Genomic DNA, 17,183 nt, shown 5'->3' on the forward strand with positions numbered 1-17,183 from the left:
AACGGCCACGATCGGATGGTGCTTTTTAAGTGCCACCGGCACAGGTGCCAGACGGGGCTGGCAAACGGCCACGATCGATCGGATGGTGCTTCTTACGTGCCATTTCTGTTAAAATGAGATGTCAGCATTATTTTTATTCTTGCGTAATTTAGCCAGACAGTTTATTCACCACACTTTGTGTGTGTGTATATGTATATATATCCTGTTGTCTGCCACTTTCTTTCCTGTCTCACACTGGATTTTATTTGACTAGAAGTCTCTCTCGCCTTATGTCTGTCTGTCTGTCTCCTCTCTAACAGGTAACACACACACACACATACATATATCCAACACCAAGGAAGGTCCTACTATCTGTCCTTGCCTCCCTCCTCCCCCATATTCCTCCCCACTCATTCTCTATCGCACAAGTACCCTCCTCCTTCAAACATTGGGCATTTTATCAATAAAAGGAAGGTCTTAATCCATGTTTCTCACTCTCTCCCTCTCCTCTCTCTCTCTCTCTCCCTCTCCTCTTTCTCTTTCTCTCTCTCTCCCTCTATCATACACACACACACACTACCACAAACAGACACGTACATTTTTGCACAAGCGCACACACACACACACTCTCTCTCACAAACACACACACACTCTTTCTCTCTCTCACACAAACACACTCTTTCTCTCACAAATACACACACACACACACACACACACACTCTTTCTCTCTCTCTCTCTTACAAACACACACACACTCTCTCTAACACACAAACACACACACACACTATAACACATACACACACACATGTACATTACAACAAATACTACCCCTCCACACACACACACCTCACAGACACTACATTCATTCATCTTCTAAAAAGCTTACTGACCTACATTCCTACAGTTTCACACTTGTATCTTCATTTGTCTCAATTAATTCTTCAAATGAGTCTGTTTTCTCTATCATCATCATCATCATCTTCATCATTGCCTTAATCAGCCATAGTCAAAAAATTTGTCGTAACAGGAATATTTTTTATCCTAGTTCTCTTGGATAATAGTCAACCAGAGCTAAACAAAAACAACATCACAGTCATCACCAGCCTGGTCTGACCACCACTACCAAGTAGGTGGAGATGGTACCCCAATCTGTCTTGGCTACCCAAGACAAGTATGTCTAGATAGTGCTCCAGTTTGGCCTGGCCATCACAGCCAAGTAAGCTGTAGGAATACTGTTTTACTTGTTTCAGTCATTTGACTGCGGCCATGCTGGAGCACCGCCTTTAATCAAGCAACTCGACCCCGGGACTTATTCTTTGTAAGCCCAGTACTTATTCTATCGGTCTCTTTTGCCGAACCGCTAAGTGACGGGGACATAAACACACCAGCATCGGTTGTCAACATACACGCACACACACATATATGCATATACATATATACGACGGGCTTCTTTCAGTTTCCGTCTACCAAATCCACTCACAAGGCTTTGGTCAGCCTGAGGCTATAGTAGAAGACACTTACCCAAGGTGCTACACAGTGGGACTGAACCCGGAACCATGTGGTTGGTAAACAAGCTACTTACCACACAGCCACTTCTCCGATCTAATTCCCACGATTAAGTACGCCAAACCAAACATGTTGTTATTCTTCAGTTTTACCCTTTTAATACCAACCCACCCGAATATACCTTTATGCTGGTACAAACTTCTTACTTCAATCTCTTAACATACACATTTTTTTCCAATTTTCATGCAAAAAATATATTTTATTATTATTTATTTTGAATCTTGTATATAAAGAAGACAAAATACACAAATTATTTTGGATCATCACCATCATCATCATCGTTTAACGTCCGTTTTCCATGCTGGCATGGGTTGGACGGTTCAACTGGGGTCTGGGAAGCCAGGCCCAGTCTGATCTGGCAGTGTTTCTACAGCTAGATGCCCTTCCTAATGCCAACCACTCCGAGAGTGTAGTGGGTGCTTTTTACGTGCCACCTGCACAGGTGCCAGGTGGGGCTGGCAACGGCCACAATCAGTTTTGATTTATTATAAAGTTACTGATTGAAATGATCGTTACAGATCGTTAGTGACAGAAAACAGGAATAACATCATTAACGAAGTATTCCAGGTTAGAAATTAGTGACAGATACTTCAGAGGATAATGAACATATATTTTTATTTAAGTTTTTTTTTTTTCTAGACATCTAGGTGCAGGAGTGGCTGTGTGGTAAGTAGCTTGCTTACGAACCACATGGTTCCAGGTTCAGTCTCACTGCATGGCACCTTGGACAAGTGTCTTCTACTATAGCCTCGGGCCGACCAAAGGCTTTTGAGTGGATTTGGTAGATGGAAACTGAAAGAATCCCGTCGTATATATATATATATGTATGTATGTATATGTTTGTGTGTCTGTGTTTGTCCCCCCACCATCACTTGACAACCGATGCTGGTGTGTTTACATCCCTGTCATCTAGCGGTTCAACAAGAGGCACTGATAGAATAAGTACTAGGCTTAGAAAGAATAAGTCCTGGGATCAATTTGTTCGACTAAAGGTGGTGCTCCAGAAGGGCTGCAATCAAATGACAAACAAATAAAAAAAAAAATCTCTGAACGAAAATGTACTAGACAATCTGTTAAGAGGTTTAAGTGATCTGAATTATAACTTAACCATCAAAATTTCGTGTTCTAAACATCAGCTTTATGAAATTTTCCCAAACTTTACATTGCTTCCAAATTTAGTTGAAGCAACGGCAGTAGATTTCGACAGAAATATGCTAACAAAAGGGGTTAAGGGGTTCTAAATCAAAATCTTCCATTAAAGTTTCAGGTTAGTCTTTTACTTGTTTCAGTCATTTGACTGTGGCCATGCTGGAGCACTGCCTTTAGTTGAGCAAATTGACCCCAGGACTTATTCTTTGTCAGCCTAGTACTTAGTCTATCAGTCTCTTGATAGATGGGTGGATGGGTAAGTGAGTATTGTATTCTTTCCTTCATGAATGTCATTTCTGTTCAAACTCAGAGTGGACCTTTATTCTCTTGCAGGTATATATCTGGAAGGGCAAATATCAACAGAATCAAATCAAAATAATTTTGGTGAGTCGTTTGTTTTTTTTTTTTTTCCCTCTTTTACTTTATATTTCATCATCATCCTCATAATATCCATTTCCTGTGCTGGCTTGGGTTGAACAGTTTGACAGGAGCTGGTAAGGCTCAGGGCCCGCAGCAGGCACCAATGTCTGTTTGAGCATGGTTCCTATGGCTGGATGTCCTTCCTCACACCAACCTCTTTACAGAATGTGCTGTTCCTTACACTAAGGAATCCTTGATGTAGATCCAGCAACGATTGTGCAATTACTGTGGATGACACCAGGTAGCCATGGGAAGTGAACATGCTTTATCAGCATACTACTAGATTTTAAATTTAGATTTAAACTTTAACTTTATATATGTATGTATGTATATATATATCATCATCATCATTGTTTAATGTCTGCTTTCCATGCTAGCATGGGTTGGATGATTTGACTGAGGACTGGCGAACCAGATGGTTTGCACCAGGCTTCAATCTTGATCGGGCAGAGTTTCTACAGCTGGATGCCCTTCCTAACGCTAACCACTCCAAGAGTGTAGTGGGTACTTTTACGTGCCACCGGCATGAGGGCCAGTTAGGCAGTACTGGCAACGGCCACGCTCAAATGGTGTTTTTTACAGTGCTACCTGCACAGGAGCCAGTCCAGCAGCACTGGCAACAACCTCGCCCGAATGTTTTTTTCACGTGCCACCAGCACAAGTGCCAGTAAGGCAACGCTGGTAATGATCACGCTCAAATGGTGCATTTTACGTGCCACCAGCACAGAAGCCAATTAGCCGCTCCGGCAACAATCACGCTCAGATGGTGCTCTTCACGTTCCACTAGCATGGATGCCAGTCATCAAATTTGATTTCGCTTTCGGTTTCACTTGCCTCAACAGGTTTTCGCATGCAGAGTTTAGTCTTTCGTCACCATTTGTGATCTTTTCACCCTCTTGCTCCAATATTATTTTCCATCAATGATTTGCATATTTATTCTTAATGTATTCTGGCACACGCACCCATGAATATGCTAATCACTGTTGTATTTGTCACAGGAGAACAACTTCTTTATGACAAATGTTCTCATAACAAGCTCAATCTTTTTCTTTTAGATCAGGGATTAGGGACTCCATTCAATGCCACCTCAACCCTTTAGCATTCAGATTGTTCTGCAAAATATGATGCTTATTTATTCACATTTAAAAAAAAAATAATCGGAAACTGACGGAAACTGAAAGAAGCCTGTCGTATATATGTATATATAGGCGCAGGAGTGGCTGTGTGGTAAGTAGCTTGCTAACCAACCACATGGTTCCGGGTTCAGTCCCACTGTGTGTGGCACCTTAGGCAAGTGTCTTCTGCTATAGCCCCGGGCCGACCAATGCCTTGTGAGTGGATTTGGTAGACGGAAACTGAAAGAAGCCTGTCGTATATATGTATATATATGTATGTGTGTGTATATGTTTGTCTGTGTTTGTCCCCCTAGCATTGCTTGACAACCGATGCTGGTGTGTTTATGTCCCCCGTCACTTAGCGGTTCGGCAAAAAGAGACTGATAGAATAAGTACTGGGCTTACAAAGAATAAGTCCCGGGGTCGATTTGCTCGACTAAAGGCGGTGCTCCAGCATGGCCGCAGTTAAAATGACTGAAACAAGTAAAAGAGTAAAAGTGTAATGCATTATCTCATAGCTTTGAATTTTCAATGATGTCCCTGTATGTTTTAACACTTGTATTGTATGGCACCTTTTCGAGTTCCATATGTCTTACACTCAAAGAACATGCTTAGAAAATCAAAAAAGAACACAGCACCCAAGACTTTTGAAGATATTTTTTTCATGCTCAAAATTGCTGGAGCGTGGAATAAACTACTTGCTTCAGTAGTTGGATGTTGGGACTTGACATCCTTCAAAACTTCCATGTTTCTTGGAATTTGCCAACAGTACACTCCCCCCATGCCTTCCCCCACTTTTATTTAAATGACTTTTTCACTGTTCACTTCCTGTGCATTATTCTATGTATTGTTCATGCACCTATTAGCTACAGGACCCAGTGCACCAATTTGCCTAGGGGACCTCTAATGCTGCTAAGATGGCTGTGACACCAGTGTTTCAACTTTTTTGTGTCTCTTCAGTCAGAAACATCTCCAGCCTAATGAATCTAACTGTAGCTGATGGTTATGTTTATAATTTTACTGATTGCTTTATCGTTTGCTGAGCCTCATTGATGTCTATAAGTCATCATTTTGAATCTAATTGTTCATCATCATCATCATCATTTAGCATCTGCTTTCCATGCTAGCATGGGTTGGACGGTTCAACTGGAGTCTGGGAGGCCAGAAGGCTGCACCAGGCCCAGTCTAATCTGGCAATGTTTCTACGGCTGGATGCCCTTCCTAACGCCAACCACTCCGTGAGTGTAGTGGGTGCTTTTTACGTGGGGCCAGACAGGGCTGGCAAACGGCCACAGTCGGATGGTGCTTTTTACGTGCCACCATTTTCCTACTTGTTTCAGTCATTAGACTGTGGCCATGCTGGAGCACCACCTTGATGTACTTATTTATTATTATTATTTTTTAAGTCTATCGGTCTCTTTTGCTGAAGTGCTAAGTTACTGGGATGTAAACACACCAATACCAGTTGTGAAGCTGTGATGGGGGACAAACACTGAGACAAAAACACACACACACACAACAGGCTTCAGGCTTCTTTCAGTTTCTGCCTACCAAATCTATTTGGGGCTATAGTAAAAGACATTTTCCCAAGGTGACACACAGTGGGATTGAACCTAGAACCATGTGGTTGGGAAGCAAACTACTCAGTACACATCCCCACCTGTGCTTATATACGGTTTATTTTTTTTCTCTCTTTCACAGACACACCTTCCACCAAAACAACAAAGTGCTGTGAGAAAAGAATCAGTCCATCTTTGCCGCAAGAACATAGTGAAAGTAGAAGTTCTTCGATTGATAATTCTTCCAGACGAAGTTCGTCGGATGTTTCTGAACTCTCCACCATAGAAATGAGATCATATCATTACTCCGTCAGCAGTTCAGCGCAACAGAGCAGCTTCCCCGTCGGACAGCCGAACCCGTTTGCAGAAGCTTTTACAAAGAAGGCCACGGAGAATGATGACACACCTGCAGTATTGAAGCAACTTCTCAACTTACACATAGGTAAGTAATTCTCAGTGATTACTATTGGTGGTGCAGCTGATGGTGGTGGTGGTGGTGGTGGTGTAGCTGATGGTGGTGGTGGTGGTGGTGCAGCTGATGGTGGTGGTGGTGGTGGTGTAGCTGATGGTGGTGGTGGTGCAGCTGATGGTGGTGGTGGTGGTGGTGGTGCAGATGGTGGTGGTGGTGGTGGTGGTGTAGCTGATGGTGGTGGTGGTGGTGGTGCAGCTGGTGGTGGTGGTGGTGGTGGTGTTGCAGCTGATGGTGGTGGTGGTGGTGGTGTAGCTGATGGTGGTGCAGATGGTGGTGGTGGTGCAGATGGTGGTGGTGGTGCAGCTGATGGTGGTGGTGGTGTGGTGGTGGGTGTAGGTGTGGGTGGTGATGGTGGTGGTGGTGTAGTGTAGTGGTGGTGCAGTGATGGTGGTGGTGGTGCAGATGGTGGTGGTGGTGGCGGTGTAGCTGATGGTGGTGGTGGTGCAGCTGATGGTGGTGGTGGTAGTGGTGTAGCTGATGGTGGTGGTGGTGGTGGTGTAGCTGATGGTGGTGCAGATGGTGGTGGTGGTGCAGATGGTGGTGGTGGTGTAGCTGATGGTGGTGGTGGTGCAGCTGATGGTGGTGGTGGTGGTGGTGCAGCTGATGGTGGTGGTGGTGGTGGTGCAGTTGATGGTGGTGGTGGTGGTGGCGGTGGAAGAAAAGGATTGTGGCGGTGATGGTGATGAAGAATGGGTGAGGAACAGTGGTGATGAGGAGGGAGGTGGTGGTGACGATGAAGTGGAAAAGTATTGTGGTGGTGGTGGTGGTGGTGGGGTACAGGTAGGGGGTTGCGTTGATGGTGATGTCGATTATATTGTTTTCACAAGTTCTGAATTAAAATCTTCCACCAAACCTTAGTCACAATTTATGTTCCTAACACGAGCTTAATGATAACTAAGTTATTTTACTAAATTCTGTGTTATATTTAAAATTAATTGAAAGAAACACAGAGCAACTCAACAGATATATGGTAACAAAAGGGTTAATCTTTTTTGTTCTGTGGGATTTCCACAGGTCACATTAGTATTGATGTTGAAGATATGAAAGATGAAGATGACCTCAGCAGCAATAAAACCATTCTTTCTTTCTTAAATAGCTTCACTTAACCCTTTTGATACCAACCCAGCTGAAACCACCTCTGGCTCTGTAGTACAAATGTCTTGTTTTCATAAGTTTTGAATTAAAATTCTTCACCAAACCTTAGTCACAATTTATGTTCCTAACACTAGCTTAATGATAACTAGTGGTATTTTACTAAATTCTTTGTTATATTTAAAATTAATTGAAAGAAACACAGAGCATCTCAACAGAAATATGGTAACAAAAGGGTTAATCTTTTTCACTTTGTGGAATTTCCACGGGTCCCATTAATATTGATGTTTAAGATATGAAAGGTGAAGATGACCTCAGCAGCAATAAAATCCTTCTTTCTTTCTTTCTTTCTTAAATAGCTTCTCTTAACCCTTTTGATATAAACCTGGCTGAAACCAGTCCTGGCTCTGTAGTACAAATGTCTTGTTTTCACAAGTTCTGAATTAAAATAATCTTCCACCAAACCTTAGTCACATTTATGTTCCTAACACTAGCTTAATGATAACTAAGTTATTTTACTACTAAATTCTTTGTTATATTTAAAGTAATTGAAACAAACACAGAGCATCGCAAAATAAATACAGTAACGAAAGGGTTAAGCAGAAGATCGGCATGAATGGGTTAACCCTTTCATTACCAACCTGGCTGAAACTGGCTCTGGTTCTGAGTACAAATGTCTTGTTTTCATGAGTTTTGAATTAAAATCTTCCACCAAACCTTAGTCCCAATTTATGTTCCTAACACTAGCTGAATGATAACTAAGTTATTTTACTAGATTCTTTGTAATGTTTAAAATTAATTGAAAGAGACACAGAACATCTCAACAGAAATACAGTAACGAAAGGGTTAAACTATGATCAGCATCAGTGCTTAGTACATTTGCAGAAATAAGTTTGAGCATTCTAAATACCTTCACGTACATTCAAATCAAGGTAAAGAGTTATAACAGGTATGTTTCAGGTGTGGTAGTGTGGGTATTTATATTTTGTTGATTATGAAACTTACGTCTAGGTGGGAAACTAATCTTCCTGTTCCAGTTACATATGTGTGCTTGGGCTTTCAGCCCCAGAGTTCTAGAATTTTTTTTCGACCTGAATACCCCACAAAATTCCCAGCTAACCTGAATGCCACCTCAAGGGTGGCTTCAAGGCTAAAAACTTACCTATAAGTCTTAAAAGAAGCTGTAAGTCAAACTAGAAACTAGTTGTATGGCTATCGGCAAAGCTGGCAGAAAGCACAGTCCAAGGGTAGATACACTGACACACTGTTACAGAAATGGAATTCAGGTTACATGTTAATGAGACATGGGGTTTAGATATGGGTGCAAGTGAAGTATAGGTATTAAGTGTATGGGTATGGGTATGGCTGCAAGGATATATGTCGGGTAGGGAGCTTGGAATGGGGTATCGGATAATTAATACCAGGAGGTACATATACATAGGCGCAGGAGTGGCTGTGTGGTAAGTAGCTTGCTAACCAACCACATGGTTCCGGCTTCAGTCCCACTGCGTGGCATCTTGGGCAAGTGTCTTCTGCAATAGCCCCAGGCCGACCAATGCCTTGTGAGTGGATTTGGTAGATGGAAACTGAAAGAAGCCTGTCGTATATATGTATATATATATATATATATATATATGTATGTGTTTGTGTGTCTGTGTTTGTCCCCCTAGCATTGCTTGACAACCGATGCTGGTGTGTTCATGTCCCCGTCACTTAGCGGTTCGGCAAAAGAGACCGATAGAATAAGTACTGGGCTTACAAAAGAATAAGTCCCGGGGTCGATTTGCTCGACTAAAGGCGGTGCTCCAGCATGGCCGCAGTCAAATGACTGAAACAAGTAAAAGAGAGTAAAGAGATACAATGAATGTGTCCAAGTCCATTACATTACGCTAGGGCAGAGGGCCACGAAGTAGCTTGATAGTGGGGCCGATGGCCTCAAAGGTGCCCACCACGGGAGCCAGCCTGAAAACGGCTTCAAGGCTAGTATATTATATATGTATATACATGTATCCTTGTCTTTGTATTCCTACAGATACGTCTTCTGTCTATGTCAAGCTTGGGTACACCAGCATAATGTACTAGGATGTAATTGCTACTTATTATTCAAGGCATATCTTGCTTTTATCATTGGTTTTTTTTTTATATTTATTTTCCTTTTGTTGTGTGTCATTGTTATATAACACCTACCACCACCACCACCACCACCAACTAATAGCCCTCCCTACCACCACCATAACAACCTATGTATATGGGTGTGTGTGTGTGTGTGTGCATGGGTGTGCATGTATATAGATATGTACATGTCTGTGAATATATATATATATATATAGTGTTTGTGTATGTATATGTATTATATATATAGTGTTTGTGTATGTATATGTATTATATATATATATATAGTGTTTGTGTATGTATATCTATTATATATATATATATATATAGTGTTTGTATATGTATTATATATATATATATATATATAGTGTTTGTGTATGTATATCTATTATATATATATATATATAGTGTGTGTGTATGTATTATGTATATATATATAGTGTGTGTGTGTGTATGTATTATGTATATATATATATATAGTGTGTGTGTATGTATTATGTATATATATATAGTGTTTGTGTATGTATATCTATTATATATATATATATATATATATAGTGTGTGTGTATGTATTATGTATATATATAGTGTGTGTGTGTGTATGTATTATTATATATATATAGTGTGTGTGTGTATGTATTATGTATATATATAGGTGTGTGTGTGTATGTATTATGTATATATATAGTGTGTGTGTGTGTATGTATTATGTATATATATAGTGTGTGTGTGTATATATATATACACATACACACTCTTTGTGTGCGTATCCAATTTCTGTCACCAGCAAATTCCACTCCCCACCACTGCCCCCTACCATCACCAACATCCTAGTACTACCACTTCCACCACACAACCACTCCTAATGCCATTCGTACTCTCTACACCCAACGCTACCTTCACCACCACCACCACCCTCACCACCACCACCACGCATTATTAATCTCTATATGATGTACCTGAAATAGCAGGTAAATTTACCTGGAATCTCATCACACTGTGTCTTAGGAAGTAACATGCCAGGTAATGGTTTTTCCCCCATGACGTGCAAGGCATGTAAGAAAATAGACTGGAAGGTCATTGTTGGAATGCCTTTGATCTGTTCGATGAGAACAAACCCAAGGATATCATCATCATCATCGTTTAATGTCCACTTTCCATGCTAGTATGGGTTGGACGATTTTGACTGAAGGCTGGCGAACCAGATGATTGCACCAAGCTCCAATCTTGATCTGGCAGAGTTTCTACAGCTGGATGCCCTTCCTAACGCCAACCACTCCGAGAGTGTAGTGGGTGCTTTTTACGTGCCACCAGCACAGGGGACTACTACTACTACTGCCACCACCACCACCAGACCCCTACCCTATCTATCTCAACATGTACAAGGTGCTTTTTTAAAAAGTTTTTCCATTTGTTTTTCATGCCGCTGGTACCAGTATAGTTGCCATGAAGCTTGCAAGACTATACTCTTTTACTTGTTTCAGTCATTTGACTGCGGCCATGCTGGAGCACCACCTTTAGTCGAGCAAATCGACCCCGGGATTTATTCTTTTGTAAGCCCAGTACTTATTCTTTCAGTCTCTTTTGCCGAACCGCTAAGTGACGGGGACGTAAACACACCAGCATCGGTTGTCAAGCCTTGTGAGTGGATTTGGTAGACGGAAACTGAAAGAAGCCCGTCGTGTATATGTATATATGTGTGTGTGTTTGTTTGTGTGTCTATGTTTGTCCCCCCAACATCGCTTAACAACCGATGCTGGTGTGTTTACGTCCCTGTAACTTAGTGGTTTGGCAAGAGAGACCGATAGAATAAGTACTAGGCTTACAAAGAATAAGTCCTGGGATCGATTTACTTGACTGAAGGCAGTGCTCCGGCATGGCCACGGTCAAATGAATGAAACAATTAAAAAGGGAGTAAAAGAGTATCTCTAATAATAAATGCCAAAACGAATTTGTGTGTCAGTGTGTCACACTTTGACCCCCCCCCCTCACTATTCAATGACACTTCTTCTACTGCCCTTGCTGGGGTGAGAGTAATAAGAGGTATAAGAACAGTGTGGGTGGTAGTAGATTGACAGTTGAGATGGTAAAGGGGTGATAGTGATAGTATGAGCTGTAGTTGTGATGGGGGCGGAGGCAATGGTGATAATGGTGGTGGTGGCAGTGGTAGCGGAGGTGGTCAAGATTAGTGATAGTAAAGGATGTGAAAGACAGTGGTGGTGGTGGAGGGGAAGGCCACTAAATACAGGGGTGTAACCGTCATTGGATCTTCCATGTCACCTGTCTCAGATTCTTGGCATAAAATGGCAAGACAAAATCCAAGACATTGAGCTAATCCCCTGTGTTAATCTACCCAGCTAATCCACCAGTGGTTCTCAACCTCGGTCCGTTTGCACCAGCTGGGAAGTGGAGGTGGAAGGAAGACATCACGAATCAGCTCACCCTCTGGACGGCTGGGCTGGGCGGGGCGGGCCGCGTGACCGAACCACCTTAAGCACCAACCCCTTGATGCACCTTCTTTCTCTGTCAAGTGAACATGACTATATTTTTTTCTCTCTTTTACCTTTTTTTTTTTTTTTTTCTTTTTGCATTCAGCTGGGAATGATGAAGCATTCAGCAAAATTGAATATTCCTTACTTGAAGAAATCACAAATAACTTCGATGATTGTAGTTTATCCGATGGTGGTCGCCTATTGGGCAGCGGCGGCTTCGGTTCCGTCTATCTTGGTAAGTTTATTTATCCTTGCTTGGAATTTCTTAATCTTTATGTCCTTCAACTCTTAATCCTTTAATCCATATCTGTATTATTCCTTTTACTTCTTGTTGAATTTATTTTTTGTTTTCATAAATTCTTGTCTACTTCTATATATGTCTATCATCATCATAATCCTATTATAGGCACAAGACCTGGATTTTTGTGGGGAGGGGGGGCAGTCAATCATGTCGACCCCAGTACTTCACTGGTACTTAATTTATTGACCCTGAAAAGACGAAATGCAAAGTTGACCTCAGTGGAATTTGAACTTAATTTCACTCAGCATGCTAATAATTCTTTTCTACTATAGGCACAAGGTCTGAAATTTTCGGGGAGGGGGGCAAGTCGATTAGATCGACCCCCAGTATACAACTGATACTTAATTTATCAGCCCCAAAAGGATGAAAGGCAAAGTTGACCTTGGTGGAATTTGAACTGAGAACATAGTAACGGATGAAATACTTCTCAGCATTTTGCCCAGCGTGCCAACGATTCCGCCAGCTCACTGCCTTAATAATAATAATAATAACAACAACAACAATTCTTTTATAATAATAATAATTCTTTTATAATAATAATAATTCTTTTATAATAATAATAATAATAATAATTCTTTTATAATAATAATGATAATAATAATAATAACAATTAATTATTTTATAATAATAATGATAATAATAATAATAACAATTAATTATTTTATAATAATAATGATTATAATAATAATAATAATTCTTTTATAATAATAATGATAATAATAATAATAACAATTAATTATTTTATAATAATAATGATAATAATAATAATAATAATTAATTATTTTATAATAATAATGATAATAATAATAATAATTCTTTTATAATAATAATAATAATAATAACAACAATTCTTTTATTATAATAATAATAATAATTAATTCTTTTATTATAATAATAATAATGATGATGACTGTGCTGTGAGGCTGTGTAAATATTCACTTGTTTGGAAACTGGTGAGGGTTGGCCACAGGAAGGGCATCCAGCTGTAGAAAAGTCTGTGTCAACAAATTTCATCCAACCCCTGCAAGCATGGAAAAGGGGATGTTGAATAATGCTGATGATGATGGTGATGTGTGACTTTTCTTTTTTCTTTTTCTAGGTATTGAAGGTAAAGAACATGTAGCTGTGAAACGACTATATGATACAACTAACGACCTCGTTAAACAGTATGAAACAGAATTAAATGTACTTAAAAAGTAGGTTTTGTTCTTTTTTATTTTATTTTTTTAATTCTTTCTTTTTGTTTCCCAAACTGCTCCATTTTATTTATTTTGTGCATGTGTGTTTTGTATTTGGCTGCCTTCCGTATTTTGTTGTACATGTAGCTTCATGTAATTTCAATGGAAATTGTAGTTGTGATCCCGGTGCCGGTGGCACGTAAAAAGCACCATCCGATCGTGGCCGTTTGCCAGCCTCGCCTGGTCTCCGTGCCGGTGGCACGTAAAAAGCACCATCCGATCGTGGCCGTTTGCCAGCCTCGCCTGGCCTCCGTGCCGGTGGCACGTAAAAAGCACCATCCGACCGTGACCATTTGCCAGCCTCGTCTGGCACATGTGCCAGTGGCACGTAAAAAGCACCCACTACACTCTGGGAGTGGTTGGCATTAGGAAGGGCATCCAGCTGTAGAAACATTGCCAGATCAGACTGGGCCTGGTGCAGCCTTCTGGCTTCCCAGACCCCAGTTGAACCGTCCAACCCATGCTAGCATGGAAAGCGGACGCTAAATGATGATGATGATGATGATGTAGCCCCATTTATCACTGATTCATCCACCACTGATCTAGGATAACACTGTACACTCAATTGCGATCCATGTTAGCCTTATCACAGATTGATCAGTCATAACACGGGTCGGCAATCAGAGAATCTGTTTGCACCGCAGAAATTCTTTCCAGCAACTTCCTACAGTATTCAGCTACTCAGAATGCAATAACTGTTGATTATGTTTACATGTCTGTGCTGCAAGGCTGTGTAAATTTTTACGAAATTTACACACTTATACACATCAATATATGGGATCGGTGAACAGAAAACAATGTGAAGGTACCTGGCCCTTCCTGTATTCCCAACTGCAGCTGCCCCCAACTTCTGTTGCACTACAGAATGGTTTTATGCTAAACATTTTTGCCACAAACCAGAGCATCGTGCACATAACAAAACACAAAGTGCATAATAGAGAATTTAATTATTACATATACCTCTCTTAGCTTTTAGATCCTCCAGTACTGTCCATACAGCAGGCAAAAATCTTTCTCTACACATCCCAATTGCTTGCCTTCCTCCTGGCTTCACGGAGACCAATTTCCAGTGCTATTGTATCATCCTGGAGCATACTGCACCCCATCTTCCTTGGTCTTTTGCCTCTTTCCAGTGTCCACTCCATCATGATGTTAGCATGTCTCTCCTGCAATAATCAAAACACATGGCCAGTGAACCGTATCTGCCTCGGTCACTATGTCCTGCAAACTTCCCATGCTTGCTCGTTTTGTCACCCCTTCGTTTCTCATTCTGTCCTGGTAAAACATGTCCAAGATTGAACTTGCAAAACCACTCAACAGACTGCGATAATCAATAAAATAGGAATAAAATTTAAAGATATATTCCTTCTGTACAGCCTTGTACGTGGTTCAGAGTTCAGTCCCATTGTGTGGCACCTTGGGCAAGTGTCTTATATTATAGCCTCAGGTTGACCAAAGCTTTGTGAGTGAACACAAACTGACCAAAGCCTTGTGGTAGACAGAAACTGAAAGGAACCGCTTGTACATATATATATATGTATGTGTGTATGTGTGTGGCTTTGTGTTATGCATTTATCCCAGATCACCACTTGACAACCAGTGTTGGTGTGTTTATGTCCCTGTAACTCAACATGACAAAAGAGACCATTAGAGCAAGTGCCAGGCTTTTTAAAAAAAAAGCAAACTTCTGGGGTCCATTCATTCAACTAAAAATTCTTTAAGGCAGTGCTCCAGCATGGCTGCTGTCTAATAACTAGAACAAATAAAAAGTAAAACGATAGATGTGTGTGTGTGTGTGTGTGTGTGTGAGTGAGTGATTGTATTTGGTAGGTTAAAATGTAAAAAAAAAGCAATTTATATTAATATGTATAATTATTATTTGTTTGCTTTTTTTTCTTCTTTTTTTTTCTTTTCTAGATTTCATCATGAAAATTTACTTCCTCTCTTAGGTTATTGTTGTCAACCGAAACTCTGTATTATCTGTGAATATATGGTAAATGGGTCTGTGGAAGACAGATTAGCACGAAAGGTGAGCATCGAAGCTGACTTGTTTTCTTTCACAAAAATTTTTTTCACCCATTTTTGAGGTGTCATTAATTTCCTAATTTATCTATTTTTATTCTTGGCTGAATCGAAGGAAGAAGGGTTTGTGATCCTTGATGTTCTTTATTATAGGAGGGACTTTGAGGCCGACAAGGGTACAAAGAGTGGGGGGATTCTTAGGCTTCAAAATATTGAGGTGATTTTCAGTTAAAGGAGCTGTCTCATTGTACAGCAGTCGAGGCAGGTCTCTTCTACTATAGCCCTAGGCTGACCAAGCTTGGTCAGTGGATTTCATAGGTGGAAATTACAAAACCATTATGTGTGTGTATGCATGCTTGTATCTTCTTTTCTGGATGTCACATGATAGTGGTGCACCTGAGCACTGTATACAATAATTTCATTATATTATTATTATAATTTTTTTTTTTCAAATTGGTGAGAAGCCAAAAGTTTTATGTGTGGAGGGGTGTTAGTCAATTATATCGCCTCCACCCCCCACTATCTAATTGGTACTTTATTTTATGGACCCTAGAGAGATGAAAGCTGGAACATAACGTGGAGAGCCTTTGAAAATGTTATTTAGCATTTTGTCCGATGCTCAGATTGGATGGGTCTTCTCCCAACACTGTCACTTAGCAAAATACAATCATATCTGGCGAAATAGAAGCTAGAAGACGAGGCATGGACTGGGATGAGAATATCAGAATGTATTAGAGAGAGGCCATAACCAAAACAGGTGGAAAAGACTTGTGAAAAGAAGGAAAAAAGAAAGTAGCCTGTTTCTGTAGTAGCAGAAATGCTACGCAAACAACTTGGATATTGTATTCGTTTCTCAGTGCCATGGAAGAAACAGAAGTAAGGGAGATAATTCTTTCTTCACTACTGAACCAGCCTGTTGGTCTTTTTAACGAGTTTTGGATAAACTTTAAACCTGCAAGTTGGTCTTTTTAAGTATGTGTTTGTTTTTAATTTTTAGGAAGCAAGTCGGTTTTTGGCGATGCTTCGGTATAGGTACACACGTGACTTTGTTTACATTTCTGAAGATAACAGAAACCCTTTTCTCCCACCCCGAACCCTAACACAAACCCCTCATATATAAAAAAAAACCAACACTTTCTTGAAATGTATCCGGTCCTTACACCGGTACATATACCGAAGTTATGCCTGTTTTTTTTTAACTAGATTTGAACAAGGTTCTTTTTTTTTCACCATCGAGTTTTTATCTATTTCTGTTTTGCTTTTACGATCTTATTTCCCATGAAATACACTACCTGTACATTTTAATTCCTTTTGAAAATGATCAAGAATTTGGGTGAGGTGGGGACTGATAGAATAATTACTGTTTTGGATTAGTAATTAAGGAAAATTCCTCACATACACATAGCCATTTTAAGTTTAAACTTCTGACCACGTAGTAAAAATTTACCTATGCCTTTCCTACAGATCAAGCAGGGCCATCTACCTGAAGGGATTTGTGGTTTGTCTGCCTTCCTATTTACTAAAACTTTGGTTTTTGCTAGGTTTACTCTAAGGCCCTTTGATTCAAGACTTTGCTTCCATACCTGAAACTTCTCTAATTTTGGCTAATACAAATAAAACTATAGTTGGGGTATACCCTCACCCCACTTACTGTACCCCACTGTAC

General features: G+C 40.4%; 1 protein-coding gene across 3 annotated transcripts in view; it reads left to right on the top strand.

The window, feature by feature from the left end:
- LOC115223962 (interleukin-1 receptor-associated kinase 4) overlaps positions 1-17,183 on the top strand; it is a 99,839-nt gene that overhangs the window by 72,635 nt on the left and 10,021 nt on the right. For 2 of the 3 annotated variants that reach the window (XM_029794715.2, XM_029794716.2), the window contains exons 5-9: positions 3,028-3,078; positions 5,931-6,230; positions 12,060-12,191; positions 13,357-13,453; positions 15,413-15,524. In XM_029794715.2, coding sequence (XP_029650575.1) covers positions 3,028-3,078; positions 5,931-6,230; positions 12,060-12,191; positions 13,357-13,453; positions 15,413-15,524 — 692 coding nt within the window. The remainder of the gene's footprint in view (positions 1-3,027; positions 3,079-5,930; positions 6,231-12,059; positions 12,192-13,356; positions 13,454-15,412; positions 15,525-17,183) is intronic. The other variant, XM_036512895.1, reaches the window with a different exon arrangement.

Source organism: Octopus sinensis, linkage group LG24, assembly GCF_006345805.1.
Source record: "Octopus sinensis linkage group LG24, ASM634580v1, whole genome shotgun sequence".
Lineage (NCBI taxonomy): Eukaryota > Metazoa > Mollusca > Cephalopoda > Octopoda > Octopodidae > Octopus > Octopus sinensis.